This window comes from Bison bison, unplaced genomic scaffold (assembly GCF_000754665.1).
Source record: "Bison bison bison isolate TAMUID 2011002044 unplaced genomic scaffold, Bison_UMD1.0 scf7180017864295, whole genome shotgun sequence".
In the NCBI taxonomy this organism is placed as follows: Eukaryota; Metazoa; Chordata; class Mammalia; order Artiodactyla; family Bovidae; genus Bison; species Bison bison.
The window spans coordinates 1,101,019-1,122,522 of record NW_011494867.1 but is presented as its reverse complement, the minus strand read 5'-3'; the positions used below and the strand labels follow the sequence as shown (position 1 = coordinate 1,122,522).

General features: G+C 43.6%; 1 protein-coding gene across 1 annotated transcript in view; it reads left to right on the top strand.

Annotated features, from left to right (window-relative positions):
- DDX19B (DEAD (Asp-Glu-Ala-Asp) box polypeptide 19B) overlaps window positions 1-14,851 on the top strand; it is a 20,094-nt gene extending 5,243 nt beyond the window's left edge. Inside the window, exons 2-12 of the mRNA XM_010850724.1 lie at window positions 3,706-3,754; window positions 4,605-4,658; window positions 5,877-6,012; window positions 6,289-6,381; window positions 8,502-8,604; window positions 9,169-9,283; window positions 10,847-11,024; window positions 11,385-11,622; window positions 12,774-12,936; window positions 13,395-13,586; window positions 13,886-14,851. Of these exons, the coding sequence (XP_010849026.1) occupies window positions 3,706-3,754; window positions 4,605-4,658; window positions 5,877-6,012; window positions 6,289-6,381; window positions 8,502-8,604; window positions 9,169-9,283; window positions 10,847-11,024; window positions 11,385-11,622; window positions 12,774-12,936; window positions 13,395-13,586; window positions 13,886-13,947 (1,383 nt within the window). The 3' untranslated portion in view covers window positions 13,948-14,851. The remainder of the gene's footprint in view (window positions 1-3,705; window positions 3,755-4,604; window positions 4,659-5,876; window positions 6,013-6,288; window positions 6,382-8,501; window positions 8,605-9,168; window positions 9,284-10,846; window positions 11,025-11,384; window positions 11,623-12,773; window positions 12,937-13,394; window positions 13,587-13,885) is intronic.
- Window positions 14,852-21,504: the final 6,653 nt, after the last annotated feature.

The following is a 21,504-nucleotide window of genomic DNA, read 5'->3' as shown; positions in this document are numbered from 1 at the left end:
GCCTCAGTTCCCACATCTGTTAAATGGGGATAAACAGAGTACCACCTCATTAATTTTCGGGCATGCCTGAAATAAGTGCTGTGTAAGTAGTAGCTATTATTATGGTTGTAGTTTTCTATAATTCAGTTTCTTTGCAGGAATCTTTTAAATTACTAGTTCATGTTGTAGAGATTAGCTGAACCTGGATAAGTTTTGTAAATTTACTTCATCATGCACAGGTGAATTATAATAGATCCCAATATTCTAAAACTGAACAAAAGAGTAAAGACAGCTGTCTCCTTCTGTTTTGTGGAACTCCCACTGAGCACCTCCACAGGAATGGCATGCTGCAGGTGGCTGTGACATGTACAGTGCACGGCTGTTGTTTAGGCGCTAAATCGTGTCCAACTCTCTGCAATCCCAGCACCGTAGCCCGCCAGGCTTCTTTGTCCATGGGATTTTTTCAGGCAAGAACACTGGAGTGGGTTGCCATTTCCTCCTCCAGGGGATCTTCCTGACCCAGGGATTGAACCCATGTCTCCTGCAGTGGCAGGCAGATTTCTTACCACCGAGCCACAAAGGAAGCCCTTGTATTTTAAATATTCCTCTAGCTCCATTTTTTACTCATTTAAGAAAACATTAGATCCTGTTTATGTTTACTTCCTCGTCCCTCTTTGTTCTTCTTGTTTCTTGGGAAATTTCAATTCAGAGGAGGGCAAAGGGAGCAGCAGACTCTGAGGAGTAAGCCTCTGAAGTCTCCTTCTTCACTACTGTGCACAAAGCATTCCTTATTCAGTATGACCCCCTTCCCAGTAAATCTTCCTTCTGCTGTGTCAAGAATCCTCTCTTGGGACTTCCCTGGTGGTCCAGTGGCTGGGACTCTGCACTTCAAATGAGCAGGGCACAGGTTCAATTCCTGGTTGGGGAACTAGGATCCCTCATGCTGCAAGGCATGGCTAAAAAAAAGCAAACAATCCTTTCTCAAGTAGCTTTTGAATAAAATGCAGTGTATAACTTACAGTTTCCAATTATTTTTACATATCTTAAAAACTAAAATATTAACTAAAGGCATTAAAAATGTAGATATTATAAGGTAGGTATTTTGACTTTTGGTTAATGTTTCTGGATTGCAGAGTGGTGTTGAATGAAGTTGCAAGAGAAACTGGTTTCTCCTTTTGGTCCAAGTAAGCAAAGCAATGGCAACCCACTCCAGTACTCTTGCCTGGAAAATCTCATGGACAGAGGAGCCTGGTGGGCTGCAGTCCATGGGGTTGCTAAGAGTCGGACACGACTGAGTGACTTCCCTTTCACTTTTCACTTTCATGCATTGGAGAAGGAAATGGCAACCCACTCCAGTGTTCTTGCCTGGAGAATCCCAGGGATGGGAGAGCCTGGTGGGCTGCCGTCTATGGGGTCGCACAGAGTCAGACACAACTGATGCGACTTAGCAGCAGCAAGCAAAGCAAAGGAAGAAATCTGAAGTAACTGAATTTAATCATAAGTTTCAGCGTTCAGTTCACTGACACTACAGTGGATGATGCAAACTTCATGGTCCTGGTGCTTTTGCTGTATAGGCTTTGAGATTGCTACAGCCAAGTGAGGGCCAGAGTGTTTTCAGAATCTGCTGGAACCTCTCCAAGAATTCTGATACACTGTAATCAGAACATCTCTTGGTTTCATTTACATTGTTGCAATATATAGAGAAAGTTGATAGCATTTTATTTAACTACTTTATTTACTCTGTTAGCTTCAATTTTAACAGTATACCAACAAAAGAATAGGTTGTCCTTTTATCATTGAGTATTAAAGGATATTTCTGACTTATATATCAACCTGTCACTTATTTTAGGTAGCAGTTATCTCCCTGGGAGTACTATTAACCCTGCTCTTGTAAATATTGCCAGTAAGTCTGTCTGTCTTTTTTTTTTTTTTAACAGCCTTAAATATTAGGCTTAAACTAGGTTCATTGGCAGGATGTGGAAGAGTATTTCAGTGATGACGAGAATATATTAAGCACCTACTACATATATGGGGCTTCCCAGGTGGCTCAGTGGTAAAGAATTTGCCTGACGAGCAGGAGACCTGGGTTCGATCTCTGGGTTGGGAAGATCCCCTGGAGAAGGGACTGGCTACTCACTCCAGTATTCTGGCCTGGAGAATTCCATGGGCAGTCCATGGGGTTGCAGAGAGTCAGACACGACTGAGTGGCTTTCACTTTATATATCATATACTCATTATCTATCAGTGTGCTCTGTGTCCTTCAGAATTAATGAAACATTGTTACTGCTTTATAGTGGTTTCCTTATTTGCCAATTTCCCTTCTTGCCAGCCTCTCCAGTGTCTTCCCCCCTTCTTCCTCTTCCCTCCGCCCCAAGACCAAAGTAGACAGACAGACACCAGAAACTCTCTTTATAGTTTCCATCAATAGAAGGGAAGTTCCTCCATTCCCAGCTAACCACTCATTAAAAGCTTTTTCATTCCTCTCTCCACTTAAAAAACAGAAATGAACCTCAAGACATAGAAAACCTATGCAGGTGGTGCTTTAAGAAGCAGCCATTTGATAATGGTGATTTTCATTCTTTTTCCCTTCTCTCCATGATGTCTTAAGCCCTAGTTTTAATATTTTGACTAGAGCATCTGCTCTGTCCTTGATCCACAGGTAAACTAAAAACAGAAATACCCCTGACTTTATGTTCTGTTCTAGTCTTTCCTTTTTTTTCTTTTGGCTTTATTGAGGTGTAATTGACAAATTTTTATAATAATAGGGGAGATAAGTCCTTCTAGGATATCCCTAACAGTGTTTGGTCAAAGTCCTACTAAATCTTTCTTTAAAATGCCTTTCTTCTGTCCCCTTCCTTTCTGTTCCACTTGATCCTGTTCTGTACGTTGACTGCAGTGTGCCATGGTGCTGTAGGCTGTTCCCGACTTACATACCAGACATCCAGCACAAGGCAGCCTGGACGAGAGGCTGCACTGCAGCCTGCTGTGGCCCTGGGGCCTGAACCAGCCTGTAGCCTAACTGATCCGCGCCCCAGATGCTTTTCATCACAGACCTCCCACCTCAGTGTTCTCTGTTTGAAGAATGACTGCATTTTCCAGTATCTCTTTAAATTTTCTTGTTTGAAAAATGAGAGTGACAACTCACATGGTATTCTATTGAGAGATTGTGAGAAGGTGTGTAATCAGTGCATTAAGCAAACTCACAAACTATAATTATTTCTAGGGATTGCAGTTAGGAAGTGTGGATTTTGAGCTGTTGTGTAACCATTTTTTTCTACTGCTGTTGTTAACTCGTGTCTAACTCTGAAACCCCACGGACTGTAGCACACCGAGCTTCCCTGTCCTTCACTGTCTCCCAGAGTTTGCTGAAATTCATGTCCATTGTATCGGTGATGCTATCCACCCATCTCATCCTCTGGCACCCGCTTTTCCTCTTGCCCTCGATCTTTGCCAGCACCAGGGTCTTTTCCAGTGGCTCTTTGCATCAGGTGACCAAAATGCAGGAGCTTCGGCTTCAGTACTGCTGTACTTGTGGGATATTTTGTTTATTCTCTAACGTTTAGTAAACAAAAGGAGCCCAGCAGAATGGCCTAATGAATATGCCCTAATGAATAATAGGTCACGAGAGTGGTTGATTTCTTCCCAGCTTCACTGGGGGAGGCAATATTGACGCAAAATCTTTTAAGTGATTTTCCTGACACTTCTCCCCCCATATTCTCCACTTAGTTGAGCAACTTGCATCTTAAGGAAGAGAAAATCAAACCAGATGCCAATGGTGAGTGACTAAATGCTATTTTGAAAACAAAAAATGATTTCCTTTAGTATTTGTTTTAATATAGCTGGAAAAAAAAATTATATACGTACCAGACAGGAGGCAGGCAGATACTGGGAGTTATTTGATTTGGGAATCAACAAACTGGATTGTTTTGTTATGCTTCATATAAATATGAGGATACCTAATTGGCTTATAAATTATTAAATATATCACTAACCATGAAAATATACTGCCAATGATTATTCGTTTTTTAAAATATTCCTGAATTTGAGATGAGATAGACAAAGTATGAACAACCTGAGGGCTAACCTGTTGTAATTATTCTGAAACCATATCTACAAAATCTAAGATGCCCATTGAATTTTTGTTCATGTATTTAAAGTTGTAAGGGAGAAATTGTAACATTTACCTTACTCAGATCTTTTTCTGTATATCTTTATATAACTACAACACTGAAAATATGTTTCTATTAACGGTTTATACACATAGACTCCTAACGGCACTGTGGTGTGTGTATCGATGAACTATGATCTGCATAGGTATTCCTCTGTTGAGCATCAAGGTCATGTAATCATCATTCTATAACATTTGAGAAATATTGATGCTGTGAGGGATTGTTTTTGAGGTACAGTGAGAGGACTTGGACTAGGGAAGAACTGAAAGTAAGCATCAGTTTTCATACCTTTGTGTATATAGTAATATAAAATGTTTTTATCTGTGGCTTGGTTTCCTCATTTATTTTTTTGCTCCCCAGGCCTTTACATTTCTAGTGTCTCATAGAATTTGAACTGTCTCAGCTCTTGGGTATGGGATGTGATTTTGAATGACGGCCGCTTTGTGTCTGATAAAGGTGCTGTTGTCAAGACCAATGCTAATGCAGAGAAGGCTGATGAAGAGGAGAAAGGTAACCTAGCCTAGAGTTATGTATACGTGGAGTTCTACAGTCTGAGAGAATGGAGTGTTAGGAGGTTTCATTCTTGCACCGTGACTTGGCTAGAGTTTAATGGAAGTCACAGTGCTAGTGTTCTCTCCTAACTCAGTCGGTAAACCTGTCTGTAATGCAGGGGACCCAGGTTCTATTCTTGGGTCGGGAAGATCCCCAGGAGAAGGAAATGGCAACCCACTCCAGTATTCTTGCCTGAAGAATCCCATGAACAGAGGAGCCTGGCAGGCTACAGTCCCTGGGGTCACAAAGTCAGACACGACTTGGCGACTAAACCACCACCACCACAGTGCTAGTAAAAATTCAATATAGTCATTGGTAAAGGGATTCTAGGAGGTTTATACCGACCTGCCAATGGACTTCCCTGGTGGCTCAGACAGTAAAGCGTCTGCCGCATTATAGCGGGAGCCCAGGGTTCAGTGCCTGGGTTGGGAAGATCTGGAGAAGGAAATGGCAACCCATTCCAGTATTCTTGCCTGGAGAATCCCATAGATGGAGGAACCTGGTAGGCTACAGTCCATGAGGTCGCAAAGAGTCGGACACGACTGAGCGACTTCACTTTCTTTCTTTCTTTCTAAAGGGTTTCTACTTCTTTACATTTTAGAGAAATTTTACTTTGAACAGATGATAAACTTCAACAGCAGCAGGAAGTATTCCCTGAATAATTACCTTGTACAGGTCTTTATAAAAGAAATTTTAACTTGCATCTCCATTTTCTAATAAAATTATATTTGATGATATTGACAATTTAACATAAATAACAAAATGCAAACAGCTTACCCGATATCAAGATACAGACTTTGCCAATTTGTTTTCCCCCCCCCCATTATTGTGATGGGGTTTTTAAACTCATCATTTTAAAATTTATATTGGGTAAATATTGGAGAGTAAATGTTTGGGTTTTGAAAGGAGGAATCAGTAACTTCAAGAAAGGATAGTTGTTAGGAATAGAGTTCTGGAGAAGAATATGAGGCCCTAACAGTTGATATGAGTATCATAAACTTTGCTTTTAATAAACTATTTTAATTATACTTATAAATCAGAACTAAACTCTACCTTGAATTAGGAGTCCCAGTACAAATACATGTTATTGCTTAAAATACTAATGGCAGCTGAATTCAGAGGAGATCATGCTGGATTTCATGGACTTCTAAAAATCTTCACGCTTTTTTCCTACAGAGGACAGAGCCGCCCAGTCCTTACTCAACAAGCTGATCAGAAGCAACCTTGTCGATAACACCAACCAAGTGGAGGTCCTGCAGCGGGACCCCAACTCCCCGCTCTACTCAGTCAAGTCCTTCGAGGAGCTTCGGCTGTGAGTACTTTCTGACTCTCCCCTTTGTGTTTAACTAGAAATTTTAGGCCTGTTAACATGTATTTTTTCATCACTACAGAACATTTTTAGCTAATACAAGTTTAATAAAAGAATTTAGCTGCTTTGGGTTAGTAAGTAAAATTTCCTGGTAATTTGTAAAAGCTTTAGCTACACACATGCATCGTGCCCTATTCACAGTTTTAGTACTGTTAGCTAGATACTTGGCTGCTTTGTTCAACCAGAGACTGTGATTTTCATTTTAAACTGTTTTTCTAGGAAACCACAGCTTCTCCAAGGAGTCTATGCCATGGGCTTCAACCGTCCATCCAAGATTCAAGAGAATGCATTGCCTTTAATGCTTGCTGAGCCGTATGTGTCCTGATGCCCCTCTATCCCATGTTACTTTTTTTTTCACTTTCATTATTAAAAAATATATATATACATATACATGTTCATTTTAGAAAAGTTAGAAAACAATGAAAAATGATAAAAGAAAAAATGTTATCTCCCTCCCCTCCACACTATTAATATTTGGAGTAGAGACTTCTAGATGTTTTTCTATGTAAACTTGGATTTGTATAATTTTGCTTAAAGGAACCATATAAAATGGTTACTTTTTTTTGATATGATAATTATATAATATTTCTATGTTGGTAAATACATGTACATTTATACCATTTATATACACCATGATTTCATTATATGGGTAAGTAAAATATATGTGTTAAATGTAGATGACAGAAACTAAACAGGGATTGAGGTGATCAGAACAGTACCATTGCTAACATTGCTTTCTGGGCAGTGCTGCTCACACTTTCAGAGGCGTGTGAAACTCATGGGACTTTATTAAAATGCAGATTCTGGTCTCAGTGAGTCTGAGGTGGGGACTGAGGCTCACCATTTCTAAGGCGCTTCCCAGTGTTGCTGGTGCTGCTGGAGTCAGATCACACTTTGAGGAACAGGGTTCTAGAACATAAGGAACTTTTTATAAAAATTGACCCCTACATTACATATGATTTTAAAATTGCATAAAATCCTAAATCCTGAAAACCCCTTTCCCTATTTGTCTGAAAACAGATACTGAAGGTCTGTATTCTCTAGAAGTTTTTTATGTTCTGTGTCACAATAGTGATATTTTTTCAAGATGGTTAATGTCTTTTTTTTTTAATAACATTTTGAGCATACTTAAAAATGAATAAATGGAATATTTATTATACTGTTTCTAATTGCCACTTGTATTTATGGATCTTGATGCTTTCATAGATGCTCACTGTTAGACTGTCAATGTTAGAAGAGCTCTGAGAATTTTCTAATACTTGTCCTTCATTAACTTATTTATTGAGGACTTGGTTTGTGACACATACTATACTAGGAACTTAGATACATTAGTGAACCAAGCAGATGAAAATTCTTGCCCACAAGGAGCTTACATTCTAGTTTGGAGTATAGATTTATTTTTATTTAAATATATAATATGTTTAAAGGTGATAGATTGTAAATATAATTAATGCCACTGAATTGTATACTTTAAAATGGCAAATTTTATGTTATATATTTTACCACAATTTAAAAAAAATCATTAAAGTCATATACCAAAAAGATTGACTTATATACTTTAAATGGATGAACAGCATGGTACATGAATTACATCTCAATAAAGCTCTCTTTTAAAAAGGTGGTAAGTGCTAAGGAGAAAAATAAACAGAGCATGATAGGAGGGGATTGGGAAGACCAAGATTGCAGTTTTACCCCCAGTGTTTTATTATGGAAGTTTTCAGACATACAATAAAGTTGAAAGGCTTTTATAGTGAACACCTATATATGCCCCTCCTAGACTCTTTCACTGACAGTTCCCTATGCTTTATCATGTATCGGCCCACCAGTACCTCTTGTTTTTTAAGGCATTTCAAAGTAAGTTGCAACTTTAAATCACATAGTTAGGGTGGAATCTCATTAAATAGGTGATATCTGAGCAGAGACTTGAAGGAGAAGAGAGTTGGCATGCTGTCACAGGGACAGCCGTCCCAGGCAGTGTCTAGCTGCTGCAGAAGCCCAAGGACGAGAGTGCGGCTGCTATGTTCTGAGCAGCTCTGGGGCAGCTGCGGTGGTGGAGCGGAGTGAGGGAGCTGGCAGCAGATGAGAATGGAGAGCTAGTGGGGAGCCTCATCAGGTGGGACCTTGTAGGGCATTATAAGAATTTTAACTTTTACTCTGAATGAAATATGGAGTGAATGGGGGAGGTTTTTGAGCAGAAAAGAAGAATCACTCACTGCTACGTCCAGAGTAGATAAAAGATAAGAAGTGCTTCAAATTCCACCATAAAATCTTCTATCTGTGAAGCAAGCATATGTACTCTACTACAGAAGCCAAGGCCGCCTCCTGTCAAGCAAGCTGAGATACTCATTATTTAATTAAGCTTTATTCTTCATTTTTATTCACTGAAAGAATACATGAGATTTCAACTCCTAACAGTCTGTGTTCTTGTGCAGCCCACAGAACTTGATTGCCCAGTCACAGTCTGGTACTGGTAAAACAGCTGCCTTTGTGTTGGCCATGCTCAGCCAAGTAGAACCAGCCAACAGACACCCCCAGGTAAGGGCTTGGCGAAGCTGAGTTTTCTAACTCTTAACTAGAAGGGAAATGCCATTTGATGAATTAAAAGATGAGCTATGTATTACTTTTTACATCAACTGGAACCCCTTAAGTTGAGCACAAATAACATGGTTGATCTTCCAATAACATAAAAAATCCTTTTTCCTTTCCAAAGATATGCCAGTCCTAGGATAGTGCTTACAGGCTATGCTCCTTTAGCTGTAGGAATAAGCTCCTTAATCTCTATCATCCATTACGAAGTTCTGAGAACCTTCTGAGTGAGAGAAAAGGAAGGTTATCTCCAGCTGGGATTTCAGATCCCTGCTCACATGTGGTTTTTGGTACTCCAGTGGCCAAAAAGCTGTTCTCAAGTGTCTACCCAGCCAGAGTTCTGACCCCTGAGAATTGTACTTCGGACTTTGCAGCTTCAACAGTCAAATGGTGTGCACTCTGTATATTCTTCCCTTCAGCCTCAGCTGGAGGAATCGTTAAGTCCTAATAGTAATTCCCCACTGCATAACAGTGAGTGTCTTGAATTCTCTCTCTGCACTCTTTCCCTACCAGTGTCTGTGCCTCTCCCCAACATATGAGCTTGCCCTTCAAACGGGAAAAGTGATTGAGCAGATGGGCAAATTTTACCCTGAACTGAAGCTAGCTTATGCTGTTCGTGGCAATAAGTGTGAGTATGAATATGTGATCCTAGTTAATTAAGGTAATAACTTTTTATTTTGAAAGTCCAAAAACATATGCAATAGTTGAAATTTATAATAAACACGTGCCTTCCACCTGGATCTGAAAAGTTAACATTTTGCCATATTTGCTTTATGTGTATTATGTGTATCTTGAGGGGGGTGGTGAATCATTTGAAGGTAAATTGTAGGGGACTTCCCTGGTGATTGGAGAAGGTAATGGCACCCCACTCCAGTACTCTTGCCTGGAAAATCCCATGGACAGAGGAGCCTGGTAGGCTCCAGTCCATGGTGTCGCTAAGAGTTGGGCACGACTGAGCGACTTCACTTTCACTTTTCACTTTAATGCATTGGAGAAGGAAATGGCAACCCACTCCAGTATTCTTGCCTGGAGAATCCCAGGGACAGAGGAGCCTAGTGGGCTGCAGTCTATGGGGTCGCACAGAGTCGGACACGACTGAAGCGACTTAGCAGTAGCAGTAGCAGTCCTGATGATCCAGTGGCTAAGACTCTGAGCTCCCAAAACAAGAGGCCTAGGTTCAATCCCTGGTCAGGGAACTAGATCCCACAAACCGCAACTAAGTCTGCATGCCACAACTGAAGATCCCACATGCCACAGCTTAAAAAAAAAGGTCCCACATGCCACAACTAAAAAGATCCTGTGTGTCAGTGCAGCCAAATATTTTTAAAACGAAAGAAAACTGTAGACATCGTGACTCTTTATTTCAAAGTAATTTAGTATGCATTTCATAGTAAGAGCATTCTTCACCATACCGACAATACCCATATCACAACCAACAAAATTACAGATTCTCTGATAACTAGCATCTTTTCCATTTTAATTTCCCCCCTAATTGTTCCAGAAGTGTTTATGGTTTTTTTGTTGAACCAAGACTGAGTCAGTATATATGCATCACATTTGGTTGTTGTATCTCTTTAGTTTCTTGCAGTCTAGAATACTCCCTTCACATCCTCACCCCCACCCCCCCAACTATGTTACATTTGACATTTTGAGCAGACCAGTTGCTTATAAAATGTTACAAATTCTAGATTTGTTTAATAGCCTAATTTTTAAAATGTCACTATTGGAGTAAAAATGTTCTAGAATGTTCATAGCAATTAACTCTGGGAGATATTTTTATTATTTTCTTTTGCCACTCTACTTTTGCTTGTTTCACAACAAACTAACTTTGAAAAAGTCTACTTGTGGGGAAATGAAAACCCAGGCTAGGCAGAATAATGTTGACAGAGAAGAAATACAGGTATGAAATCCTTGAAAGAGGTTGATGATTATAGAGAATGTAAAAGAATACTACTGAAGAGGTTTTCATCTCATGGTTCATGCCTTTACCGAATCTTATCAGCATTACTGTCTGTTTTTTGTGTGTATGTCCCTCAAATACTATAGTGCTATCCTGACTTTGCCTTAAAATATTAATGCAAACCTCAAAACAATTGCTTTAAAATACATCATAGCTTTAAAATTGCTTGGAGTGTGAACCTGGCTTTGCCATGGAAATACCCACGAAACAAAACACATTTTGTCTCCACAGTGGAAAGAGGTCAGAAAATCAGTGAGCACATTGTCATTGGCACCCCGGGGACCGTTCTGGACTGGTGCTCCAAGCTCAAGTTCATCGACCCCAAGAAGATCAAGGTGTTTGTCCTGGACGAGGCTGACGTGATGATAGCCACTCAGGGCCACCAAGATCAGAGCATCCGCATCCAGAGGTAGGGCCTCAAGCCAGGAGGGCCTTCTCGGCTCCCGACCTGCAGTTCCTGCTCCTGTTCCCTCACACTCCCCTTCTTGCCCCTGCCAGGCTCTTCGCAGCTCTCAGGGGCTTTTGTTTGATGGGCCATTTATTTCCATGTCAGCGCTGAGCACGCCCCCTGCCCGGGTTAAGGAGGGAGACTCAGGGACACTCTGTCAGCCGTCCCTGCCCCACGTCTGCTCCCCCTTCCTCCCCACAGCTGCTCCCCGCTGTCCCTTCCTGGGGACGCAGGTCATTAGGCCTGGGGAGGCTGTGCCCTGGTCCTTCCGGGGAAAGCCCGGGTCAGGGTCATGCTGGACACCTGGGCCTCCCCTTGCAGGATGCTGCCCAGGAACTGCCAGATGCTGCTTTTCTCTGCCACCTTTGAAGACTCTGTCTGGAAATTTGCCCAGAAAGTGGTGCCCGACCCGAACATCATCAAACTGAAGCGTGAGGAGGAGACACTGGACACCATCAAGCAGTATTACGTCCTGTGCAACAGCAGAGACGAGAAGTTCCAGGCCTTGTGTAATATCTACGGGGCCATCACCATTGCTCAAGCCATGATCTTCTGCCATGTGAGTAGCAGCAGCAGCAGCAGGCTGCCTGCAGGGTAGGGGGGCGGGGGAGGAACTCCACGTAGGGGACCAGGTTCCTTCCCTGGGACTGGAAGAAAAATGGTTTGTGAAGATGGAAGGAACAGTTTCTTCATAGTATTCTGAGGTTTATCTATAGTCTAAGCATAGTGTCTCCTGAACTTAAATGCCATTAGAAAGCCCACGTGAATAAAACTGATATTTGTAGGGAAAATAAGAAACTAAACAGGATGACTGGCTAGAAAATTAAAATAAGTAGTTTTCCAGTCTCAAACTGCAAACACTTAGAAATTGGAAGGATAGACCCCATTTATAGTGGCTAGTGTAATTTTTCAGGAATGTATAAGATCACCAGAGAAAGCATCAAAATGCTGTTATGGGATATAAGAATAAGACAGCTCTTACTCTATTATTGGAATACTTGTAAATTTTTTTTAAAAATTGTCAAGAGTGGCATCCTTCTCCCAAACTCAGACTGAAACTTTGAAGCCCACAGAAAAGATGAAAACAATATGAAATGAGGACTGTTATGCCCTTTCCCTGGTGTCAGCATTTAGCCACATTGGCTCTGCCCATAAGCTTTTGTGTAGGGCTGTCTGTACTTTTTTTTTCTGCTGACTTTAAAGTCAGTTGTAGATATCAGGACATTTCCCACCTAAACGCTTCCTAAGAATGAGACGTGGTCCTGCACGAGCACAGCACCACTCTCACACCTTTCACGATGCCGCCCCTCTGAAGTCCATCCGTATGCCACCTTCCCCATGTACACTGAAATGGCCTTTTTTGGTTGCTGCTGTTAAGCCTAAGAGCCAGTAGAGATTGTTGGATTTAGTGTTGTGTCTCTTGAGACTCCCTTAATAGAGAACAGTTTTTCCACCTTTCATGACATGGACATCTTAAAGAGTCCAGCCAAGCTAGTAATTAGTCTTTAGATGTCTCTGAGTTTTTCCCCCTTGTGGTTATATCAAGGTTAAATATTTTCTAAGACTTATCATCCAGGTGACTTCCTTTATACCACATCATGTTAACAATTTTAGGACATTTAACTCTTAACTGCTAAGGTTCAGTGGTCTTCCAGATCAAAAATATTCTCTTAAGGTACCTTCATTGCTCAAACATTTTCTTGCTTCCAGACCCGCAAAACAGCTAGCTGGCTGGCCGCGGAGCTCTCAAAAGAAGGCCACCAGGTGGCTCTGCTGAGCGGTGAAATGGTGGTGGAGCAGAGGGCTGCAGTGATTGAGCGCTTCCGAGAGGGCAAAGAGAAGGTTCTGGTCACCACCAACGTGTGTGCCCGCGGTGAGCAGAGACTGGGTCCTGGCCCGCCAGGCTCGGGGCAGCAGAGAGATCCTCATGTGTGGGAGCCTGTGATGGTTTGGGGGAGACGCTGTTTTGTGGGCCAGCCTATGGGGCTCCCTCAGCGGAGGAGAAAGTCCACAGAAGCCGGGAGTCCTGGCTGGTGGCCGAGGACGGCGCCTGCTCTTGTGGCCCCAGTGCCGCATCAGCTGCTTCTCCAGATCCTCGGATCCAGCAGAGGCTGTCCGACTGATGCCGGAATTCGGCCAGCACCGGGACGGTCCTGTCCTCTCCCTCTGGGTTCTGCCACCTGCCCGTGTCCCAACCCCAGAGCTGGCCTGTCGCAGACCCTGCCTTCCGCAGACCCTGCCTTCCGCCTGAGCTTGGTGAGGGTGGGCGTGACTGGGCGGCGGCGATTTCTGTCTCCCATCCTCACTCCCGTCCAACTTTCCCTCACGCAGGTATCGATGTGGAACAGGTGTCTGTCGTCATCAACTTTGACCTCCCCGTGGACAAGGACGGGAACCCGGACAACGAGACCTACCTGCACCGGATCGGGCGCACCGGCCGCTTTGGCAAGCGGGGCCTGGCCGTGAACATGGTGGACAGCAAGCACAGCATGAACATCCTGAACAGAATCCAGGAGCATTTCAGTGAGTCCCGGGAGAGCCCCCTACTGGGGCCAGGTCGCGGGGGCGGGCGGGGAGCCGGGAGCAGGTGTCGCCATGGCCCCGAGAGGCCCTTCCCCAAGACAGGAGGTTCTCCCTGCACCCGGAGCGCTCGGGCCCATGTGCCCGCCCAGTCCCGGGCGCCTTGGGGGCTCAGGGAGGCCTGCAGCAGGGGCGGGCATGTCCCAGGGAGCCCCGGGTCCTCCCCGCCTGCTGCCCCTCCCCTGCCTGCGTCCCCTGTGATCTGTGCGGGGCTCTCTCTGAACCCGCCTCTCTTCCCTCAGATAAGAAAATAGAAAGACTGGACACGGATGACTTGGACGAGATTGAGAAAATAGCCAACTGAGAAGCTCCTGCAGTCGCTGTGCCGGCCCCGCCCGGGACACGAGTGCTTCCATGGCGCAGCCTGACCGTCCCGCGAGGATGACGGCACGAGTAGACAAACTGCCTACCTCATCTGAAATTACGTTTGGACTTGACAAAAATTACCCAAATTATTCAGGAAGGTAGAAGAAAAAAATCTGAATTTTGGAAAATTGAGTCCTTTTCCTCCCATCCCTTTTTGAAGCCAGTTTCCCCCATCTTTATAATAATGTGGTCACTATTGGTAACCGCCGGCTGCAGGAGCCACTGCCTGTTTTCTGGCCAGGGGTGTTCAGACTGCCTCCAGGCCCTGAAGCAACAACAGAGGAGCAGCCTGGGCCCTCCGCGGATCCACTGGTGTCCCTGCTGATTGCTTTCCCTCTGTTCTCTGTAGAGGAATTCCACCCTCTCCCGGGGTGAGCGTCTTGGCTCCCTTTGTACACCTCAGGTTTGAGGGGAACACGAAGTCAGTGAACTGTCTTCAGAGGCACTGGCCTGGCACAGCTGGGTGACCCAGGGCTGCCTCTGCTTCCTGCAGTGGCTCTGTCTGCTCAGGTGCCTGGCGTCCCAGCCGCCGATGTGGTTTCTGACACACACCTGGCCGGGTGAGCTCTTACCGTCACACTATGCCTGGACGAGAGCAGCAGAGTTTGGAGAGGAAGTTACGACCAAGTGAAAGCTCTTATGATGCCGTTGATCCGTAACAGTGGACCTGCTGCTTACTCGGATTCATCACTGTCTATGAATAAGGACGGACTAATCAGAGCTATACCCATCATCCACTATGTTAAAAAATTTAAAAATAATTATGGAACGCTTTACTAACCATGATTTGTTGTTTTTACTTGTATTTTTCTGCTTATTAGACTAATATAAGCTCATTAAAAAGGTGTGTATGTGTGTGTGTAATTTATAAAGTGCAAGTGTTCTGGTCCCCACCTCTCTCAGTGCACCACTGCTAGCAGCTTGATGAATATTCAGTATATTGCCTTCTGTTTGACTATGTCAACCTACTTCTCTTTTACAAAACGTGAACATTCTGCTCACATTGTGCGGCCTGCCTGCTCACTCACCCATGTGTCTCAGACATGTGACATGGCTGTGCCTCACTCTCCATCAGCACCATTCCAGGATGTAGCTGCCCCCGCATTGCGTCCTGGCTCCTAGTGACAAGCACTGGGTTGTTGCCCACGGCAAATGCTGGTCCCGCTCCTCTGCCCCGCTGAGACCTACTCAGGATGTGTTCCTGGTAGTAGAGTTGTTGGGTCAGAGTGGAGATGCTTAACATGTTAACACATTGCTAATGTAGCCTGCTGAAAAGTTTTTATCAATATGTCATTTCATTGATAACAAAAGTACCTACTACCTGCTTGCCAATCCCCCTCCATATTAATTTTTAAAATTGCAAGTCTGAGCAGCAAAAATAGATTACATAATTGCTTCTTTTAAAATTTTAGCAATATTTGGGTTTATTGGTATTTATACCAGCACCTGATGCTTTTGAACTGTGGTATTGGAGAAGACTCTTGAGAGTCCCTTGGACTGCAAGGAGATCCAACCAGTCCATCCTAAAGGAGATCAGTCCTGGGTGTTCATTAGAAGGACTGATGTTGAAGCTGAAACTCCAGTACTTTGGCCACCTGATGTGAAGAGCTGACTCATTTGAAAAGACCCTGATGCTGGGAAAGATTGAAGGCAGGATAAGGGGACGACAGAGGATGAGATGGCTGGATGGCATCACTGACTCGATGGACGTGAGTCTGAGTGAACTCCGGGAGTTGGTGATGGACAGGGAGGCCTGGCATGCTGCGGTTCATGGGGTCACAAAGAGTCAGACACGACTGAGCGACTGAACTGAACTGATACCAGCACCTCTTTTGGGGGTGCTGCCCATTCCTGTCTCACCATTTTGTTACCGGCTTGTTTGACCTCTGTAAGTTATAGCCACCTTTCTACCTTAGGGAAGTTAGACTGTCTTGAGTGGTAGATGTTTTCCTAGTTTGTCTTTACAAAATCATTTTTTCTTAATACCACACAAAAGTTTAACTTCAGTAGTCTTGCTGCTGCTGCTGCTGCTAAGTCGATTCAGTCGTGTCCGACTCTGTGCGACCCCATAGACGGCAGCCCACCAGGCTCTGCCGTCCCCTGGATTCTCCAAGCAAGAACACTGGAGTGGGTTGCCATTGCCCTCTTCATTGTGTGAAAGTGAAAAGTGAAAGTGAAGTCGCTCAGTTGAGTCCAACTTGTAGCGACCCCATGGACTGCAGCCCACCAGGCTCCTCCATCCGTGGGATTTTCTAGGCAAGAGTACTGGAGTGGCTTGCCATTGCCTTCTCCGTTGGTAGTCTTAACATTCATTTTTAAGAAATCTGGATTTGGTGTCATCGCCAGAAAACCTTTCCTCATTTCAGTATTATAAATTACTACTCATGTTTTTGTACATCTTAAGATGATTTGCCTGCCTGATTTTCTGTGAGTGATTACTATTACCTATGGGTGAGTGGATGGCAGAGCTGTGCGTGCGTGGGTCAGAGTTGAGACCGAGCGACAGCATCCAAATGAGACCGGACGTGAGAGAAAGAGTCCTGGGAGTGAAGCAGGCAGACAGTGACCACAGGTTATGAGGGGCACACGAGCCACGGGTGTGGGAGGGGCTCTGATAAGAGAAGTTGGGTGAGAAGGGCAGCAAGGCTCCAGAAAGGCCACGGACGAGGCAGGGTAGGGTGATGAGGAGGATGTGTACGGGTGCTCGGAGGGAAACGAGAAGGGAGAAGAGGCCTGGTGCGGAGCCAGCGTTCCGGTTAGGTGACATCCACGTGGACCCAGAAACACAGCAGCGATACAGAAAAGGAAGAGCCAGAGAACATACTACCTGACCCCCAAAAACGAGGTGAATACTTCTGTGGATCAACAACCGGGAGAAATGCAGTGTGCTAAGCAGGGCTGAAGCCAGAGCTTGCCGTGCTCCCATCGGGGGCAGAGCAGCTGCCAGCCAGCAGGTGCCATGGAGCCGAGGACCAGGCAACGCTGCACACGAGATCGGAACCCAAGGCAGCATCACTGCTCGGATGGTGCTGACAGGAGCTTCACCTGCCTGCCCGCTGGATGCAGACTTCCATCAAGATGCAGGCCCTGGAGGCAGGGAGGAGGACTTGGACCCTGTCCTGAAATAAGAACACAGCCAAATTTCAATAGATTCACACAGTAAGACTATTCCTGGATGTTGCTGATTGGTTAACTCTTGACACTCTCCCCCGACTCCTTCCATTGAAAAAAAGTATTTTTTAAAAATAGACTTGATTTTTTTTAGAATAGTTGTAAGTGTATAGAAAGAAAAGGCAAAGTTACCTTATAGCAAAAGAAGAACTGAACGCAGATCCCTCGGAATGTGGACACTCACTGTATGTTCTTTTTACTTTAAGCCTTCTCCCTAGAGAGAAGCTGTATTACCGGAAAGAGCCTGTAGTCTTCTCAAAAACAAAAACCAGCTGTTGGATGAAAGGTATTGTTTCTATATTCTTGAGGAACGGGCTGGCCCTGATACACACAGTTCACTGAGTGTAAGGGGAAGGGGCATCTCTTTTGCATTTTTGCCTTAGTTATCACACAGACATAGACTCACTGCAGAAGCTGAGATTTTTCTGGAAGGGTAGTGAGAAGGACCATTGATTTCTAACTCACGCTCAGGAAGGAAAAATTTGATTTTTAAAAATGTTTTAGGGTTTCACCCTTCCCCTCCGCAAGCCAGGAATGATGTTTTCCTACTGTGCCAAGCATGTCACAGGAAGGAGTTCCTTGCCTGCCGAATGGCAGTCCCCAGCTGTTTGTTCCTGTGATAGATAAATAAAATACTTAATCATGTCCTGCCCCCTCCCCTGGCATCCAGCAGAGTGCCAGCCAAGTGTGTATCCACCTACCCCTGGCCAGGCCATAACTACTCCAGGTGTTTCTCTCCAAGGAGCCCTCTGTATCCAAACAGCATTACTGCTCACCCAAATATGGTGCCTCTCTTTAGAGTACACATTCTTAATGGATTGAGGCATGGCCATGGGACTTTTCTGGCATCAAGGAAATGTGAACTTCTTGACAGAAGCATTCAAAGACAGCCTGTGGCTCACCAGATTCTTTTTTTCTGCCCCTGAAACAACAGACCCACCCCTAGATGGTGCCACTGTCTGCCTGGGTCCTGAGTGCTCTGAGGAACACAGCCCCTGATGGAAACACAGCTTGTGAGAAATAAACTTTGTTGTTTTAAGCCAGTGCCAGCTGGAAAGGTGTTTGTCGTTGCAGCACAGCCTAGCTTATCCTTACCATCCCTCCCTGCCTTGGAAAAGCTGGTTCCCTGTCCAGGCACCCTAATGTCAACCCAGAGAGCAGGTATGTTCCATCCAGGTACACAAAACTCCCAAGCAGCTTCTTAATCCATTATTTTAGAAGAGAGAACAATTCCCAATTATTTAAAAAGCCTCCATCGTGACAGAGAGGTGTTAAAAAAAATCAGAAAAAAATCAGCTCTGTGGAGACAGGAAAACTGAGGAAGAAAAGGGTATCTGCTAAGTATGCAATTAAATATCACACTTAGCTAACTTTCCTTTCCACGAGCTTACTGAAATTATAGGGGAGGAAAAAGGTATAAACTCATATGGACAAATAAAATGGAAGCTGTTACATCAGAAGAGGAAGTTTAACAAAATGTTTGGAACTCACAAAAAGGAATGAAAAAACTCCCAATTTTTAGCAATACGGGGAACTACATAGACCGTGAAAAAAAATCCCAGTCCAAAAATCAGCTACAAAGCCAATGTATTCTGTTTGACTACATCAATGAACAACTACTTTTATTGTTTTATTTTTTACATTTCTCTCTCTTTGGTATTTTGGTAGTTTAGGCTATGGATCTAATTTTATCTTTTTAGATGGTTATCTAGTTATTTCAATAACATTTATCGCAACATCCATCTTTTCCCAAGTGACTTGAGAGGTCATCTCTGTTATAAACTGAATTTCCATACGGACCTGGGTCTAGGCAATCGGACTGATGAAAGAGAACTGAGTATCAGGGTCAGTCCATCAGTTCAGTTGCTCAGCTGTGTCTCACTCTTTGCAACCCCATGGACTGCAGCATGCCAGGCTTCTCCATCCATCACCAACTCCCGGAGCTTGCTCAAACTCATGGCCATTGAGTCAGTGATGCCATCCAACCATCTCATCCTCTGTTGTCCCCTTCTCCTTCCACCTTCAATCTTTCCCAGCAACAGGGCCTTTCCTAAGAAATCAGTTTTTCACATCAGATAGTCAAAGTATTGGAGCTTCAGCAACAGTCCTTTTGATGAATACTCAGGACTGATTTCCTTTAGGAAGGACTGGTTGGATCTCCTTGCAGTCCAAGTGACTCTCAAGAGTCTTCTCCAACACCACAGTTCAAAAGCATCAATCCTTTGGCGCTCAGCTTTCCTCACAGTCCAACTCTCACATCCATACATGACTACTAGAAAAACCATAGCTTTAACTAGACAGACCTTTGTCAGCAAAGTAATGTCTGCTTTTTAATAAGCTATCTAGGTTGGTCATAGCTTTTCTTCCAAGGAGCAAGTGTCTTTTAATTTCATGGCAGCAGTCACCATCCACAGTGATTTTGGAGCCCCCCATAATAAAGTCTCTCACTGTTTCCATTGTTTCCCCATCTATTTCCCATAAAGTGATGGGACCGGATGCCATGATCTTCGTTTTCTGAATGTTGAGTTTTAAGCCAACTTTTTCACTCTCCTCTTTCACTTTCATCAAGAGGATCTTTAGTTCTTCTTCACTTTCTGCAATAAGGGTGGTGTCATCTGCATATCTGAGGTTATTGATATTTCTCTCGGCAATCTTGATTCCAGCTATGCTTCATCCAGCCTGGCATTTCACATGATGTACTCTGCATATAAATTAAATAAGCAAGGTGACAATATACAGCCTTGACATACTCCTTTCCCGATTTGGAACCAGTCTGTTGTTCCATGTCCAGTTCTGACTGTTGCTTCTTGACCTGCATACAGATTTCTTAGGAGGCAAGTAAGTATCAGGGTAGTGGTCACCTTTAGGGGAAGGATGGGGGTTGGCAAGGAAGATGGAGCAGAAAGGCCTCTGGATTGCTTGCACAGCCTGAGGGTGACGACGTGAGTGTCCATCTTAAGTCACTAAGGAACCTCTATACTGTTTCCCATAGTGGCTGCACTAATTTACATTCTCACCAACAGTGCACAAGGGTTCCCTTTGTTCCACATCCTCACCAGTGATTGTTATCCCTTGTCTCTTTGACAAGTCGTTCTAAAAGTAGTGTGGTGATATCTCATTATGGCTTTGATGTTCAATTCCCTGAGGATTAAGGATGTTGCTCATCTTTTCATGGACCTGTCGGCCATCTGTATGTCTTCTCTGGAGAAATGTCTCTTCACATATGCCCTTTTTTTAAATCAGATTTTTTTTTTTTTTGGCTATTGTGTTATATGAGTTCTTTATATATTTTGGTTTCATGTTTTACATTTAAGTCGAATCCATTTGGAGTTAATTTCCGTGAGAGGTGTGAGATAGGATCTAGCTTCACTCTTGGGACCAGAACTACCATATGATTCAACAATTTCACTTCTGGGTACGCATCCAAGAGAATATTACCCTCTCAAAGAGACATCTGCACTCCCATATTCACTGCAGCATTATTTACAATAGCAAAGACATGGAAACAACCTAAATGTCCATTGACAGAGGAATGGGTAAAGAAAATGTGAATATATATATATATAACAGACTATTATTCAGCCATTAAAAAAAAAAAGGAAATCCTGTCTTTTGTGACAACAGGGCGTTATGCTAGTGAAATAAGTTCGATGGAGAAAGACAAATATCATGTGATCTTACTTTCATGCAGAATCTAACAACACTGCTCTCGTAGAAACAGAGAGCAGACTGGTGCTTGCCAAATAGGAGGGGGAATGGGTAAAGGCAGTCAAAAGGTACAAACTTCCAGGTTAGGATAAATAAGCTCTAGGGATATAACGTACACCACGGGAGCTATAGTTAACAGCACAACACTATAAATCAACTATATCTTAATAAAATTTTTTTTAAATGTATCAGCAAATTTGAAAAACTCAGCAGTGGCCACAGGACTGGAAAAGGTCAGTTTTCATTCCAATCCCAAAGAAAGGCAATGCCAAAGAGTGCTCAAACTACTGCACAATTGTACTCATCTCACACGCTAGCAGAGTAATTCTCAAAATTCTCCAAGCCAGGCTTCAGCAATATGTGAATCATGAACTTCCAGATGTTCAAGCTGGTTTTAGAAAAGGCAGAGGAACAAGAGATCAGATGCCAACATCCGCTGGATCACCGAAAAAAGAAGAGAGTTCCAGAAAAACATGTACTTCTGCTTTATTGACTATGCCAAAGCCTGTGACTGTGTGGATCACAAGAAACTGTGGAAAATTCTGAAAGAGATGGGAATACCAGACCACCTGACCTTCCTCTTGAGAAACCTATATGCAGGTCAGGAAGCAACAGT